The 13,496-nt window shown below is 41.7% G+C and overlaps 1 protein-coding gene across 1 annotated transcript in view; it reads left to right on the top strand.

Moving 5' to 3' along the window:
- The window catches only part of gcn1 (GCN1 activator of EIF2AK4), a 62,541-nt gene that overhangs the window by 17,915 nt on the left and 31,130 nt on the right, over positions 1–13,496 (top strand). The window contains exons 17-29 of the mRNA XM_062998890.1: positions 46–121; positions 3,930–4,089; positions 4,174–4,363; positions 4,932–5,056; positions 5,320–5,498; positions 6,661–6,754; positions 6,842–6,955; positions 7,174–7,372; positions 7,941–8,090; positions 8,863–9,044; positions 10,868–10,948; positions 11,050–11,193; positions 11,942–12,066. Of these exons, the coding sequence (XP_062854960.1) occupies positions 46–121; positions 3,930–4,089; positions 4,174–4,363; positions 4,932–5,056; positions 5,320–5,498; positions 6,661–6,754; positions 6,842–6,955; positions 7,174–7,372; positions 7,941–8,090; positions 8,863–9,044; positions 10,868–10,948; positions 11,050–11,193; positions 11,942–12,066 (1,819 nt within the window). The remainder of the gene's footprint in view (positions 1–45; positions 122–3,929; positions 4,090–4,173; positions 4,364–4,931; positions 5,057–5,319; positions 5,499–6,660; positions 6,755–6,841; positions 6,956–7,173; positions 7,373–7,940; positions 8,091–8,862; positions 9,045–10,867; positions 10,949–11,049; positions 11,194–11,941; positions 12,067–13,496) is intronic.

Genomic DNA, 13,496 nt, shown 5'->3' with positions numbered 1-13,496 from the left:
GGCGCTGATTTGATCAAACTAATTAGATTTTTTTTCTCTCGTCAGCTTTGTGCACTTTGCTGCAGTTATGTGAGAGACTTTTTCTGGATCACCCACAGCGGCTTAACAACAGCAAGGCTCAGTAAGTTTTGTTACATTCGTTAGATCACTGGTTCCAACAGTAGGGGGCATGTGCCCTGGGTAAGTGTGGGGAGGGGGGGCTGCAGGACAAATAAATGGGGCTTGTTTGAGCACTGCTAGCATAAGACGGTGTGGGAGAAGAATTTTAATTTAAAATAGAAGTATTAATATATAATCAATTGATACTTAGAACAACGTACATGACAAAGAAATGATAGAATATTCAGCTGTCCCAAGGACACACAATGAACGTATATAAGAGTGATTGTTTTGTTTCTGTCTTATCACAACATCCAAGTTTCCATGTGAGATTTGGGGTGGTTTGGTGGGTAGCACTGTCGCCTCACAGCAAGAAGGTCCTGAATTTAATTCCCAGGTGGGGCGGTCCGGGTCCTTTCAGTGTGGAGTTTGCATGTTGTCCCCGTGTCTGTGGGGGTTTCCTCCAGGAGCTCCAGTTTCCTCCCACAGTACAAAGACGTGCAAGTGAGGTGAATTAAAAACTTGAACTGATGAATCTTGTGTAATGAGTAACTACCGTTTCTGTCATGAATGTAACCAAAGTAAAACATGACGTTAAAATCCTTAATAAACAAACAGGCAACTCGTAATCCAGTATCTGAGGTATTTCATAAAGGGTTATTTACCACAATGGACAAGTTTGAGAGTTACACAGTAAAGGATTTAAAGTACATGATGATTATCACTTGTTATAATTCCACTGTAAAGGTCATTTGTCCCCTCATTTAGTTTTGTTCAATAAAAAGTTTTAGTCTTTTATTACAGTGTTTAAAATACATTCCAGTGGAGTTTGGAAGCAAAGTGTATGTGTGTGTCTGAGTTGAGGGAGGGGGTTTGAAAATACTGTATTCAATCAATTTCCTCGGCTGCTCCCGTTAGGGGTCGCCGGTTGATCGTAATCCGCGTTATTGATCCGGCACAGTTTTTACGCCGGATGCCCTTCCTGACACAACCCTCCCTATTTATCCGGGTTTGGGACCGGCACTACAATGCACTGGTTTATGCATCTAGCGGCTCGGTACCTATACATTTACATTTTCAGCATTTAGCAGACGCTTTTATCCAAAGCGACTTACACAGTGAGCGGAACACGATGAGCTAAGGGTTAAGGGCCTTGCTCAGGGACCCAACAGTGGCAACTTGGTGGTGGCGGGGCTTGAACCGGCAACCTTCTGTTTACTAGTCCAGTACCTTAACCACTGAGCTATCACTGGCCCTATAGGACAATTCAGTGTCTCTAATTAGCCTGGCTGCATGTTTTTGGACTGTGGGAGGAAACCGGGAAGAACATGCAAACTCCACACAGAAAGGACCCGGACCGCCCCGCCTGGGGATCGAATCGAACCCAGGACCTTCTTGCTGTGAGGCGACAGTGCTACCCACTTAGCCCCCATGCCGCCCTTTGAAAATACTGTATTCTTATCTGCAAAAGCGCTCTCTGCAGTACATTATGAAAATAATGCCACATGGTGATGTTAAAATACTTATATATTACAGCAAACGATCAAGTGGGAGTTTGTACTTTTTCCCTTTTGTGGTCACATTTTAAAAACACACTACTTAACTCCAAACTGCGTCCTGTCGTCCATTTTTAATTGGTCCGAAGCAAATTCTCAAACATATAATGCAATATGGACCAGTGTTAATTTTGACAGCAAAATTTAATTTAGTTTTAGTCATAATTTAGTCATTTGAATTGTTTTAGTTTTAGTCTAGTTTTAGTCGACTAATTATCATAAGAATATCTACAGTCGATTCAGTCAACTAAAATACATATTTGTTTGTTTGTTTGTTTATTAGGATTTTAACGTCATGTATTTACACTTTGGTTACATTCATGACAGGAACGGTAGTTATTCATTACACAAGTTTATTCGATACACAAGTTTATATCGAACACAGTCATGGACAAATTTAGTATCTTCAATTCACCTCACTTGCACGTCTTTGGACTGTGGGAGGAAACCGGAGCACCCGGAGTAAACCCACGCAGACACGGGGAGAACATGCAAACTCCACACAGAAAGGACCCGGACCGCCCCACCTGGGGTTCGAACCCAGGACCTTCTTGCTGTGAGGCGACAGTTCTACCCACTGCCAACGTGCCGCCCGAAAATACATATAAAGGGTGTAAAATGTAAATGCTTTTTCATCACTTCCCTTAAATTATTTAAGTCATTATATACACTTACACAAAATAAAAACATTTTTAACCAGTTATGGAATATTATTATTGTTTGAATGTGCAATACACACACAAACAGATTTAACTTATTTCAAACATCTTTATTTACCTGACCCTGCTTATTGAGCATAACAATAACAAAATATTAATGACCAGTAGGCCTGCTCTGCCTGAAAAATATATGCATTGTTCATAACAAATTGCATATTACATTCTTTATAAAACTGGGTACTGTAAAAGCAGCTGTGACATTATGTTGCCATTATACTGCCAGCGGTGCCAGATGTTTCAGATGTGCTATGTTTTTACCCTAGATCGCCCCACATGGTTTACACATCGTCTTGTTTTTCACGACGTTAAATGAGAAATGTGTCCAGATATCGGCTCTCCTCTTTCTCCCTGTTGACATTGTGGAGTTAACCTAGTTCCATGAGTAAAGAAAGTTCACAGGCTGGTCTGGTCTTCCCGGGTTTAGATCAAACTTGTGAAAGTGCGGTCTTACCGCGGTACTGCAAAAGATTAGTACTGATTGGATGGCTAATCGACTTGTCCCGCCCCTCCACATACGCTAAAGTAGTTATGATTGGATCTCTTTCTAACTTGTCCCTACCTTCCACAAAACTAAATCAGTTATTGGATGTCGTCCCTGCCAAACATTTTCGTCTCGTTTTTATTCGTTGACGAAAGTGTCGATTCATTTCGTCATAGTTTTTATTCTTTTATGTAATTTCTATTTAGTTATCGTCTCGTTTTCGTCATGAAAAAAAGATTCGTTGACGAAAACTATGACGAAAATCATTCGTCAACGAAATTAACACTGATATGGACCACATGAAATTTGCGCGTTGCAATTTGACTGTATTGTACTACTTAGTTTTAACACTAGGTTGTGCTACTGTCCAAAGCGCAGCATCACTGTTCTTACTGTGTGTAACGCTGTTCTCATTACTGAGCGAGTATTTTACACAATATTCACGGGGGCGGCACTGTGGCTCAGTGGGCAGCACTATCGATTCACAGCAAGAAGGTCCTGGGTTCGATCCCCAGGCGGGGTGGTCCGGGTCCTTTCTGTGTGGAGTTTGCACGTTCTCCCCGTGTCTGTGCGGGTTTCCTCCGGGAGCTCCGGTTTCCTCCCACAGTCCAAAGACGTGCAAGTGAGGTGAATTGGAGATACAAAATTGTCCATGATGAATCTTGTGTAATGAGTAACTATCGTTTCTGTCATGTGTGTAACCAAAGTGTGTAAAACATGACGTTAAAAAGCCCAATTACTTCATAAATTAAGTTGATCTTTGTTGATAACAATTAAAACAGAAAAAACATGTAGTTTGTTCCTTTAATCAAATGAATGATTAAACATACTTTACCTACATTGGATTGATTTTACTAACTTACTAACCCATCCCTTAGTATGTTTTTCCATATGTGGCCCTCAGCGAAAAAAGTTTGGACTGACTTAACAAAATAGACTATAAACACAGAACATCAACTATAGACACTTTTTGTGAGAAAGAGTACTAGTGTGTGTGAATGCATCCTCAGGCAGGTTAACATTTATCTATGTAACCATGTGCATTCGGATAAAATGAACTTTCTCCCACTCTAGGATGTACCAGCGGGCCGTGGTGGCTGTGCTCCTGTGTCGAGTGTATCGGGTACGAAAGCGTGCCCAGCAGGGTGTGAAAAAGCTCCTCTCCTCTTTGGGTAGCGCCAGCCTGGCTCACGGGCTTTTGGAAGAACTGTGTGTCGTCGTCAACAAACACAAGGTAAAGGTTTTCTTCAGAGTTTTTGTTAATGAGCTTTACTATCCGTTCTGTTTTTATGCCCCGTTCTCTGTATGTTTGGTTTAGGTTTTGCCCCCAGAGGCTCTCCTGACCGAGTCGGGGGAGCTGACGGAGCTGGGTCGCTCGTATATTCCTCCGAAGGTCTTTCTGGAATCTCTGTGCTCGATCTGCTCAGTGGCAGGACAGTGGAACGACCCTGCTGAAGCAGAGAAGCTGGCGCTCAATGTCCTCATCATCGCCCACCATCCATCTATCGGTGCGTCAGATATGCCGTGCAGATTTTTGTTTTGCACTTTTTTTGTACAGTTCCGCACTTGATTAGAATGAATCTGTCTATTTCCTCGGCTGCTCCCGTTAGGGGTTGCCAGCGATTGTGATCCGCATTATTGATCTGGCACAGTTTTTACGCCGGATGCCCTTCCTGACACAACCCTCCTTATTTATCCGGGCTTGGGACAATGCACTGGTTTATGCATCCTAGCGGCCAGGTACCTATAGGACAATTCAGTGTCTCCAGTTAGCCTGGCTGCATGTTTTTGGACTGTGGGAGGAAACCGGAGCACCCGTAGGAAACCCACGCAGACACGGGGAGAACATCCAAACTCTGCACAGAAAGGACCCGGACCGCCCCACCTGGGGATTAAACCCAGGACCTTCTTGCTGTGAGGCGACAGTGCTACCCACTTAGCCACCGTCCCACCCGCTTGATTAGACTGAATACATTCTTAACAACAAACTTAACAACTGAACATTTTAAATTATATGCTAAATATAAGGTCACCCTGTGATGCTCACATTTATTTTGTTTCTTTTTGTTTCTGTAGTTGCAGCCAAATCAGAGGTGTGGCAGTTGCTGTTGTCCAGCATGAAAATGGATGCGTCTACATTTATTGACCAACATCTGGATGCAATCCTCCCTTTGCTGCTAAATGGAAACATTATCGATCAGGTATACATTTATACCCATGCATTTCAGTTCATCACACAAGCCTGACCGATCCTGGTCTGCACTAAATGACTTAAACATTTTAGTCATGGTAAACGCACACTGTGCTAATGGTGATTGTCATTTTGCCGATGCGTTATTTTGCAGATTTGCTTGTGAGTTGCCTTGATTTAGTTTTACATTTCTGAAATAAGGCTAGTTGTTTTGTTTGTAACTAATGAAAGTTGAAAATCTAACTGAGGAGGTTTAACTTTCTCTCACACTAGGCCGGGAGAAATGCTGTTGGGGAGTTGTCGGCTCTCTCTCCTGAGAAATTCCTCCCACGTGTGATGGATCATGTAATCCAGTGGCTGTCAAATCCAGCACTGAAGCAGGTGACTCGTCAAGAATACGCCATCATGAACACACCGGAGGGGGAGCTGTATGACAAGAGCATCATCATGAGGTAAGAAACGAAGATCAGAACTGTGTAGTCCAGTCTGAGGTCTGGACTCTTCTAATGTTCTCTGTCATCTAGTTTCATTTAAGAGCAGCATAGTAGCTAAATGTGTAGTCTTCACCTTAGACTGGACTAACTGATTAGTTTTAAGAGTTTAATAGTGAAATCCCACTTGTATCATTCTGTTATCTTTGATCAGGTCCTTTCTGTGTAAGAGCTTCTCAGTAAGACTTGAGAAGCTTTAATGTTACCTGCTACTACAGGTAGTACAGAAATGACACTTGGGGCCACTTTATTAGAAACACCTCTAGACCTGCTCATTCATGTAATTATCTTAATCAGCCTTTCATGTGGCAGCAGATCAATACAGAAAAGGATTTTTGGTCAATGTTTACATTGAACATCAGGATGAGAAAAATATCAGAGCAACTTTGACCGTGGCATGGTTATCGATACCAGGCTTGTTTGAGTATCTCCCAATCTAGTCGTTTCCAGTTCTCGATTGTGAATCCGCTGCCACTTATACAAACCTAAGTGTGATAATGGAGAGACTCATAACCTCACGCTCCCTCCGACACGTCCCATCTGCGATCTCTTCTTATTACTATTATGATTAGTTTTAAGAGTTTAATAGTGAGATCCCACTTGTAGCATTGTTATCTTTGGTCGGGTCCTTTCCGTGTGGGTTTCCTCCGGGAGCTCCGGTTTCCTCCCAGAGTCCAAACATGCAAGTGAGGTGAATTGGAGATACAAAATTGTCCATGACTAAATATTTGATATTAATCTTGTAAACTGATGAATCTTGTGTAACCAGTAAACTACCTGTCCTGTCATGAATGTAACCAAAGTGTGTAAAACGTGACGTTAAGTGAGATTAAAATTACATTAAATATAAATCCTAATAAAAACTAATCACAGAGAACAGACTGATACAGGTTGGATCTCACTATTAAACCAGCCGTCATATTACATGTGTTTTATGTCAGCACATTATTTAAAAAGCTGCTTATTGCCGACTTATCCTACATTATACAGCATTTTTAGGTGACCCAGTTAGCCTATTGATTAGGCTGTTGAGCTGTCCCATTATACAGTAGTAGGAACACATGAAGTGTAGATATCATAATCTGTTGACCGATCTAACATTTCACATTGATACTCATTTCAGTGCCCAGCAGGAAAGTGCAAAAAAAGGCAACATGAAGAGAGAAAACAAAGCCTACTCGTTTAAAGAGCAGATCATCGAGCTGGAGCTGCAGGAGGTGACGGACCTTTCATCTTGTACGCTCATCTTTCTAGATATTTTAAAAAATCGCAAATGCCTCATTTGTCGTTTGTTGGCATTTTAGGAAATCAAAAAGAAAAAAGGAATTAAGAACGAAGTACAGCTGACCAGCAAACAGAAGGAGATGATGCAAAGTCAGCTGGAGAAGGAGTCGTCCATCCGGAAAAAGCTACAAGCAGTGAGAATCACTAACACTATAAATCACACCATGTCCAGCCCTCTCTTGCTCTTTTATACACACACACACACACACTGGTCATTTTAGGTACAGTGAGAGCTGCATAACAATAAAACCTGCTTGTTTTCATTTCGTTTTTTATCTCTTCTGCTCAATCCTACTGCTAGAAGTGCTGTTAACAGTAAACTCATTTTAAAGCTTTTGTCTCTTTGTTTTAGTTTGATGCAGAGTTGCAATGCGCCGTGGGAATTTTAGAGGCCGTTATGACCCGTCGTCCTTCCCAGACCTCTCACCATCTGCCCGGGGTCATTCAAGAGCTTTTGCCTTTGCTGCACTCACCATTAGCTGCTCCTCGTGTGGACCAAGTCTTCCTTCATATAGGCGATTGTCTCTTACCAAAAGAGCTGCAGTTCCTGGGTAAGGGGTCTTATTTATCTTTATTTGAATTTAATAGTCCAAGCTTGTTTAACTTTTTTATTTGGACAGTGGTGATGTTTGAATTTAAACAGGAAACTTTCAGGACTGAGTTTCCACAGACACTTTTCGCCTGTAAATTTACAGGTTTGTTTCATCACAAGTAATCTTGTGTAGACAGTGTAAAGATTCAATCTGAAGATAATCTTCATACTATCATTATTAAACGTCTCGGACACGTCCTGTGTTTGGTATGGCACTCCTTAGTCAGGGTCTGAAGCAGTAGAGGAGATACTGGGAGATTGGGTACCACAAGACAAACAAAATTAGAACAAACAAACATACTGAGTTGGGAGCAGAGCTGCAGTGTTTTCTCTTCTTATCAGAATAAAGTGTCAGCTGTTGAAAATGGATTTAAATGACATTTTTAACCCACAGCATTAACTGAACAACTATTGTGTCAGTCACCGGTTAATTACAAACATCCCTAAACCTAATTTCATTGTCATTGTGTTTAGTGCTGGGCTTGTATGTTAATGTCCACAGTTTTAATCATGGTGAAATTTTTCAGCTGTTCTGGTAGGTCATGTGACCCTGCGCCTGATGAAGCCTGAATGTGAGCTTGACCAGGCATGGGAACAGGAAGATCTAAACACAGCCACACAGCGCACAGTTCAGTTACTGGACACGCACACAGTACCACATCGAGAGGGCAAGCCTGGTGAGACACATTTATACTGTCAATAAAAAGGGATTTGTGAGGGATGTGATATATATTTATATACATATTTATACATATACTTATTTGTACTTGTATACCCTTTATTTAAATACATATATAACCCTGTCTTACTGTTTTGTTTTAATAACAATGTCTAATAAAATTGATCTTGATGGTGCAATTCAGTAAATAATAGTGATTCTTTTATTCATATAACACACACACACAGATATTAAACCATCCATTGTCAAGTCATTGGCATCTCACTGTGGTAACAGTTCACATTAAAACAATCAAAATTCACTTTAAAAAGTAAAACTCTTCTGCATTCCTGCATGAATTGTTAATAAATTGTTCTCCGACCTTCATTCAAGTTACAATTATTTGTTAATAATGTACCCTCACCTCTCTCTAAGTACATACAGCGATTAGTTCATAAGCTACACCTACAACACATAGAAACTTTGTGGGTTTACATTTACAAATCAGCATTTTTCTCTATAAAGAGTTGTTTGCTCATCACTGCCTATATTAAAAATATGTGGCAAAAAGAATGGGAAGAGCAAACACAGAACAAACTGTACAACATCCACCCCAACATCCAAGCACGACCAAAACTACTGGAAAGAGATTGGAACAGACGACATATACAAGATGTCGTAATGGGCTTTCTCGCCTAACACATACACACCTGGTGAAGGGAGAAAACCCCTACGATATGTGACCACTGTAATACATAGTGATAGTTTTTTTGTTATGTTTTACCCTGCAGATGTTCATCCGCTGTCTGCGCCGGCGTTCTCGTTCTGTTTTCCTCTGTTGAAGGCGGTCCTTGGCCAGAACAGCGGCTCATCCGAGGACACTGAGCTCATACTCACATGTGCCCTGCAGATCATACACACACACGCCCAGCTCCGCTCCAGCTCAGACGCACCTGACCTGCTGATTGACGAGGTATGCAAATCAGCATGAGCAACATGAGCGGCAGATTAACTGTGTAACATGTTAAATAAGTCGGCTTGTTTCAAAAAATTTAAAGAACTAAAGGTCTGACATACAGAACTTGCAGGTTTTAATCTCATCTCCATATGGACAATTGTTGGCTTGGTAGAGGGAGGGAGGACTGGAGGGATTCTTCATAACTGCTGCACTTACTACCTCTGCTGGCTGATTGATGATGCCTGCACAGAGACGGGGGATAATAGAGATCAGTGCGCGACTCTCAGTGCGCAATACGGATCTCCATATGAATCCACCATGTGCAGGAGAAAGAAGCAACTGGCTACTGCATACGTATCAGAGGGGGTGTGTGTTAGTTACAGCCCTCAGTGGTCAGGAAGGAAGGTCTATAGAGGTGAAAATACAAATAAGGTAATTGCATATGACTAGATTGAGAGGCAAATTTGGGGAAAATGGTTTCTATTGGTTTCTATTCTAGCTCTCGTGGAAGCCGGACGCACTTTTCCCTCCTCCTCCCTTATCTTCCCTGCTTGGCGCTTCTCCTGTATCGTCTTGTCTCGTCTACTCTGCTCTACAGAGATCTTTCTAGCACTGCTCCTCAAAGAACAAATTATGGAATTGGTTAAATGGTCTCTGAATGCTATTGACACCATCTTCTCATCGAGAAGTTCGGGTTTCGGGGGAACCCAAATGCCCCGACGGAACGCAGATGGCAGGATACGCGATGGACTCGTGGGGGAAGTGGAGGGTCGTGTGCCTGGCACCTCTTTTGTTGGAGGACGTAGAGGATGTTTATCTATTCGGAACTTTGATGGTGGGGTTTAGGCTTCGCCCTGCTGTATCGGGAAATTAAAAGAGTTGGGTCAGTTGTCAAAGGTCCCCAGAAACTGCCCAATTTGATTGATATGGTGGGCAGAGCCATTGGAACTCAGACTGTGAATATTAATCGCAATATGGAATTCATCTTGGAGAAACTTACGGCTTTGCGAAATGAGGTGAACCAGAGACGCATTAATTCTGAGAGTTCGTGTTAAAATTTTGATAGTGCTCAGACAAAACAAAAGTCATTTCTGCTCTTGGCTCCCCTGTTATCAGCAACGGCCTAGCTGATAAGGAAATTCCTCCTGAGGACTTGTTGCTATGTACCTACCCTGCCTCCACTGACCGTTTTCATTCTGGGCAGTAAGAGCTGAAAACAGCCATGTTATCGCGAACTTTGTACAGACTTTTTCTTGCTGCGGGAATGGAGAACTGTCTGGACTCTTTCCTAACCCAAATCCAACGTCTCCACTCTAGTTTCATCTAATTTTAGCTTAATTCCACCAATACAGTAGTTGGTTACTTTTCCGATCCCCCCATCCCTAACCCATGGCTAGTTGTGTGATGTTTTTACATGTGCTTGTGTGCTGTATGGGGCTGTTTTTTTTCGTGTTACCATAATGTGCTCCTAAAGGGAGCACAATCTGGTTGCTGTTTTTTTTATCCCCTTCTTTCCCAATGTGTTCATTATTTCTTGTTTCTGCGAAAGATGGCGCCGGTGAGGTCGGCTGCCGTCACGACGGCTCCGACAACTACTGTGGCGGATTAGTCACTAAAGCATTTCACTGCTAGTTGTACTGTGTGTATGACCATGTATGTGACAAATAAACCTTGACTTGAAATGCATTAATTTAGAACAAAAGGTAGGGGGGTGTGTGTGTGAGCTGAGTAGCACAGCTTAACCAGCCTGATGTAGTAAAAAGGACTGAGTTCCTCCTATTTAAATGTCCTATTTTTCTAATATGTATCTAATTTTGAAAATGTGCTTGCTTTATTAGAATGGTCCGGAGCTTCTACCCCGAGTAAACATGCTACTGCTGTTGACCAGAGTGATCGGTACCTCTACACCACGTCTGCAGGTACGAGTGCTTGTTTGTAACATACGATGCACATAACGGTTGATATACAGTCTTACTGCAGTGCGTTAATGTGAACATACGTGTGGATGTTTATGTTACAGGTGTTAGCATCTGGCTGTCTCACAGCTCTGTGCACCAGCGCTGGAGGGCAGCGAGGCTGTGCTCTGGCAGAACAAGCTGAGATTGATGTGCTGTTGGAGGCTCTGCTCTCACCCTGTTTTTCAGTTCGAGATGCAGCTCTCAGGGTTTGTCGTGATTCTAGTACAAGGGTTTTCAAACTTTTTTTTAAGCCACCCACATTTTGTTCAAGATTTTTACCGTGACCCAGGCAACACATCAAAACTCATCAAATTTATCAAAAAGAAACACAAAACAAAATATACTTCATTTACTACAAAATGGTGGCAATCTGGACCCACTGTGGTTTACTTCATTTCATATTCAGTGTAACCTCCTTTTGTTAACATACACATCTCTACCTGGTTTAGTATCCAGCCTATTAGTCAAACTTCTGCCCTCTTATTGCCCTGCCTAAACACTCAGGTCATTTAGATGGGTCACTCTTGTGGGCAGATCTTTTAGCATCATGGCCCCTAAGCTATGGAACGTGATCACCCAATCTCTTCGTGTCATTCACTGTTCGCCCTTGAGGGTTAGCTTAATACTTACTTACCTTTTTTTTTCATTACTTTCATTCTTATGCTCAATGATTGGCTGTTTTTTTTTTTATCTTCTTCTTTGACTCTGTTAAGGGACCTTTGGTATAAGAAATGTGCTAAATTGAACTTCTTTCTGCCATTATTAAAGGTCTGTGAGGAGAGGTCATGTAACACTTGTATTTGACCTTGTTACAATTTGTTCGCATACAAATGTTATTACATGATTTATAAACATTGTGTTTAAAACATGACATTAAGAGCATAGTAATGTGTCACTCATTTTTAGAGTTGCAATGTAGATTCATGTGTTTTCTTTCCTGTGGTTTTTATTCAGGGTCTGTTGGAGCTGGAGCTGGCACTGCCCACAGACAGCGCTGAGCCAGACGGGCTGAATGTGCTCAAGAGACTGTGGGTGGCCAAGTTTGATGTGGAAGAGGAAGGCAGAGCTCTTGCTGACAAGTGAATAAAACTGTCCCAGCCACCCCTCATGTTACTCACTCTTACATCAGTGATGCAACTGTTCCACCTAGTATTATATGTGGGATTTTTGTTCCCATGTCATTAGCCAGGGTTAAAACTGAGGACTAAAAATCAAATTTATTTATATAGCGCTTTTTACAACAGACATTGTCTCAAAGCAACTTTACAAAATCCAGGACCAACAGATACAAAAACCCCTGTTGAGTAAGCCGAGGTCGACAGTGGCGAGGAAAAACTCCCTTAAAATTACAAGAAAAAACCTTGAGAGGAACCAGACTCAGCAGGGCCCATCCTTCTTGGGTAGCCTGGAGGATACTTTAAATAAATAGGATTTAAACAAATCATACAAACACAAAATTAAAATAAACTAAAAGTTATAACTAGCAAAAAATAAATAAATAAATTATAATATATAATCATAATATAAGAGTTATAATTCAGTCCAGTCTGTAGTGAGTTCTTGACATTCTTGGTGCAAACACGCCAGGTTCAGTCACATCCGGCAGGAGCAGCATTGTTGGCACGGCAGTCTCGACTTTATTCCTTAACCTCGGGTGGGTAAACAGGTTTCCATCAGAAGGACCTCGGGGTAAAACAACAGAGAATGTAGTTAATAATGTACAATGCTAGTTGAGTAAAATATGTTTTACAGAGAGTTTTAGACTCCGGCAGCCCTAATTATTACAGCATAACTAAAAGGGAGAGCGAGCAGGTAACAAGATCATGAAGGCTTTAACAGGACATCAGCGCCCACCTCCCCCACCGTCATCAATCCTGAGTGATCGGACAAGAGAGGCAGAACGACAGCAACCCAACATCCCTGATCACCACAAGTTTCTATGACCGAGAACCCCCAAGCTCTGCGCCTTTGTCTATATTAATCAAAAGCCTGAGAAAATAAACATGTTTTCAGTCTAGACTTAAACATTGAGACTGTGTCCGAATCCCGGAGGCAGGAAGATTATCCCAGAGTTGTGGAGCTTTGTAAGAAAATGCTCTTCCTCCAGCCGTGATCTTTTTTCAACTTCATTGTTTTCTGGGAGATTATGCTCATTCTAAATTAATCTGATAACTGCAACACATTTTAAAAAGTTGGGAGTTGTTTAGGAGCTGCTGATGTCAGTTGTACTTGTAAAAAGTAGAATTTTGTAGAAACTTGATAATGCCGTGCAAATTTTCCATAGGACTGGTCTGGACTACATGCAGAATAATCTAGCACCTGCACTCTTTTACTGCCTAAAAAGACATCTAGATGACAGCATGTGTATAAACATGACATTATGTTAAACATGCCATTGGCACTAACACCATGTACAATGCAAGGTCCATTAATAAACATGAATTGACAGGTTTAGTGTGGTGGAACTCTAGTGTCCTACACAGAGACCTGACCTCAAACCCACTGAATA

Source organism: Trichomycterus rosablanca, chromosome 7 (genome assembly GCF_030014385.1).
Source record: "Trichomycterus rosablanca isolate fTriRos1 chromosome 7, fTriRos1.hap1, whole genome shotgun sequence".
In the NCBI taxonomy this organism is placed as follows: domain Eukaryota; kingdom Metazoa; phylum Chordata; class Actinopteri; order Siluriformes; family Trichomycteridae; genus Trichomycterus; species Trichomycterus rosablanca.
The sequence above is the reverse complement of the archived record's forward strand: the minus strand, read 5'-3'. Positions and strand labels throughout refer to the sequence as shown.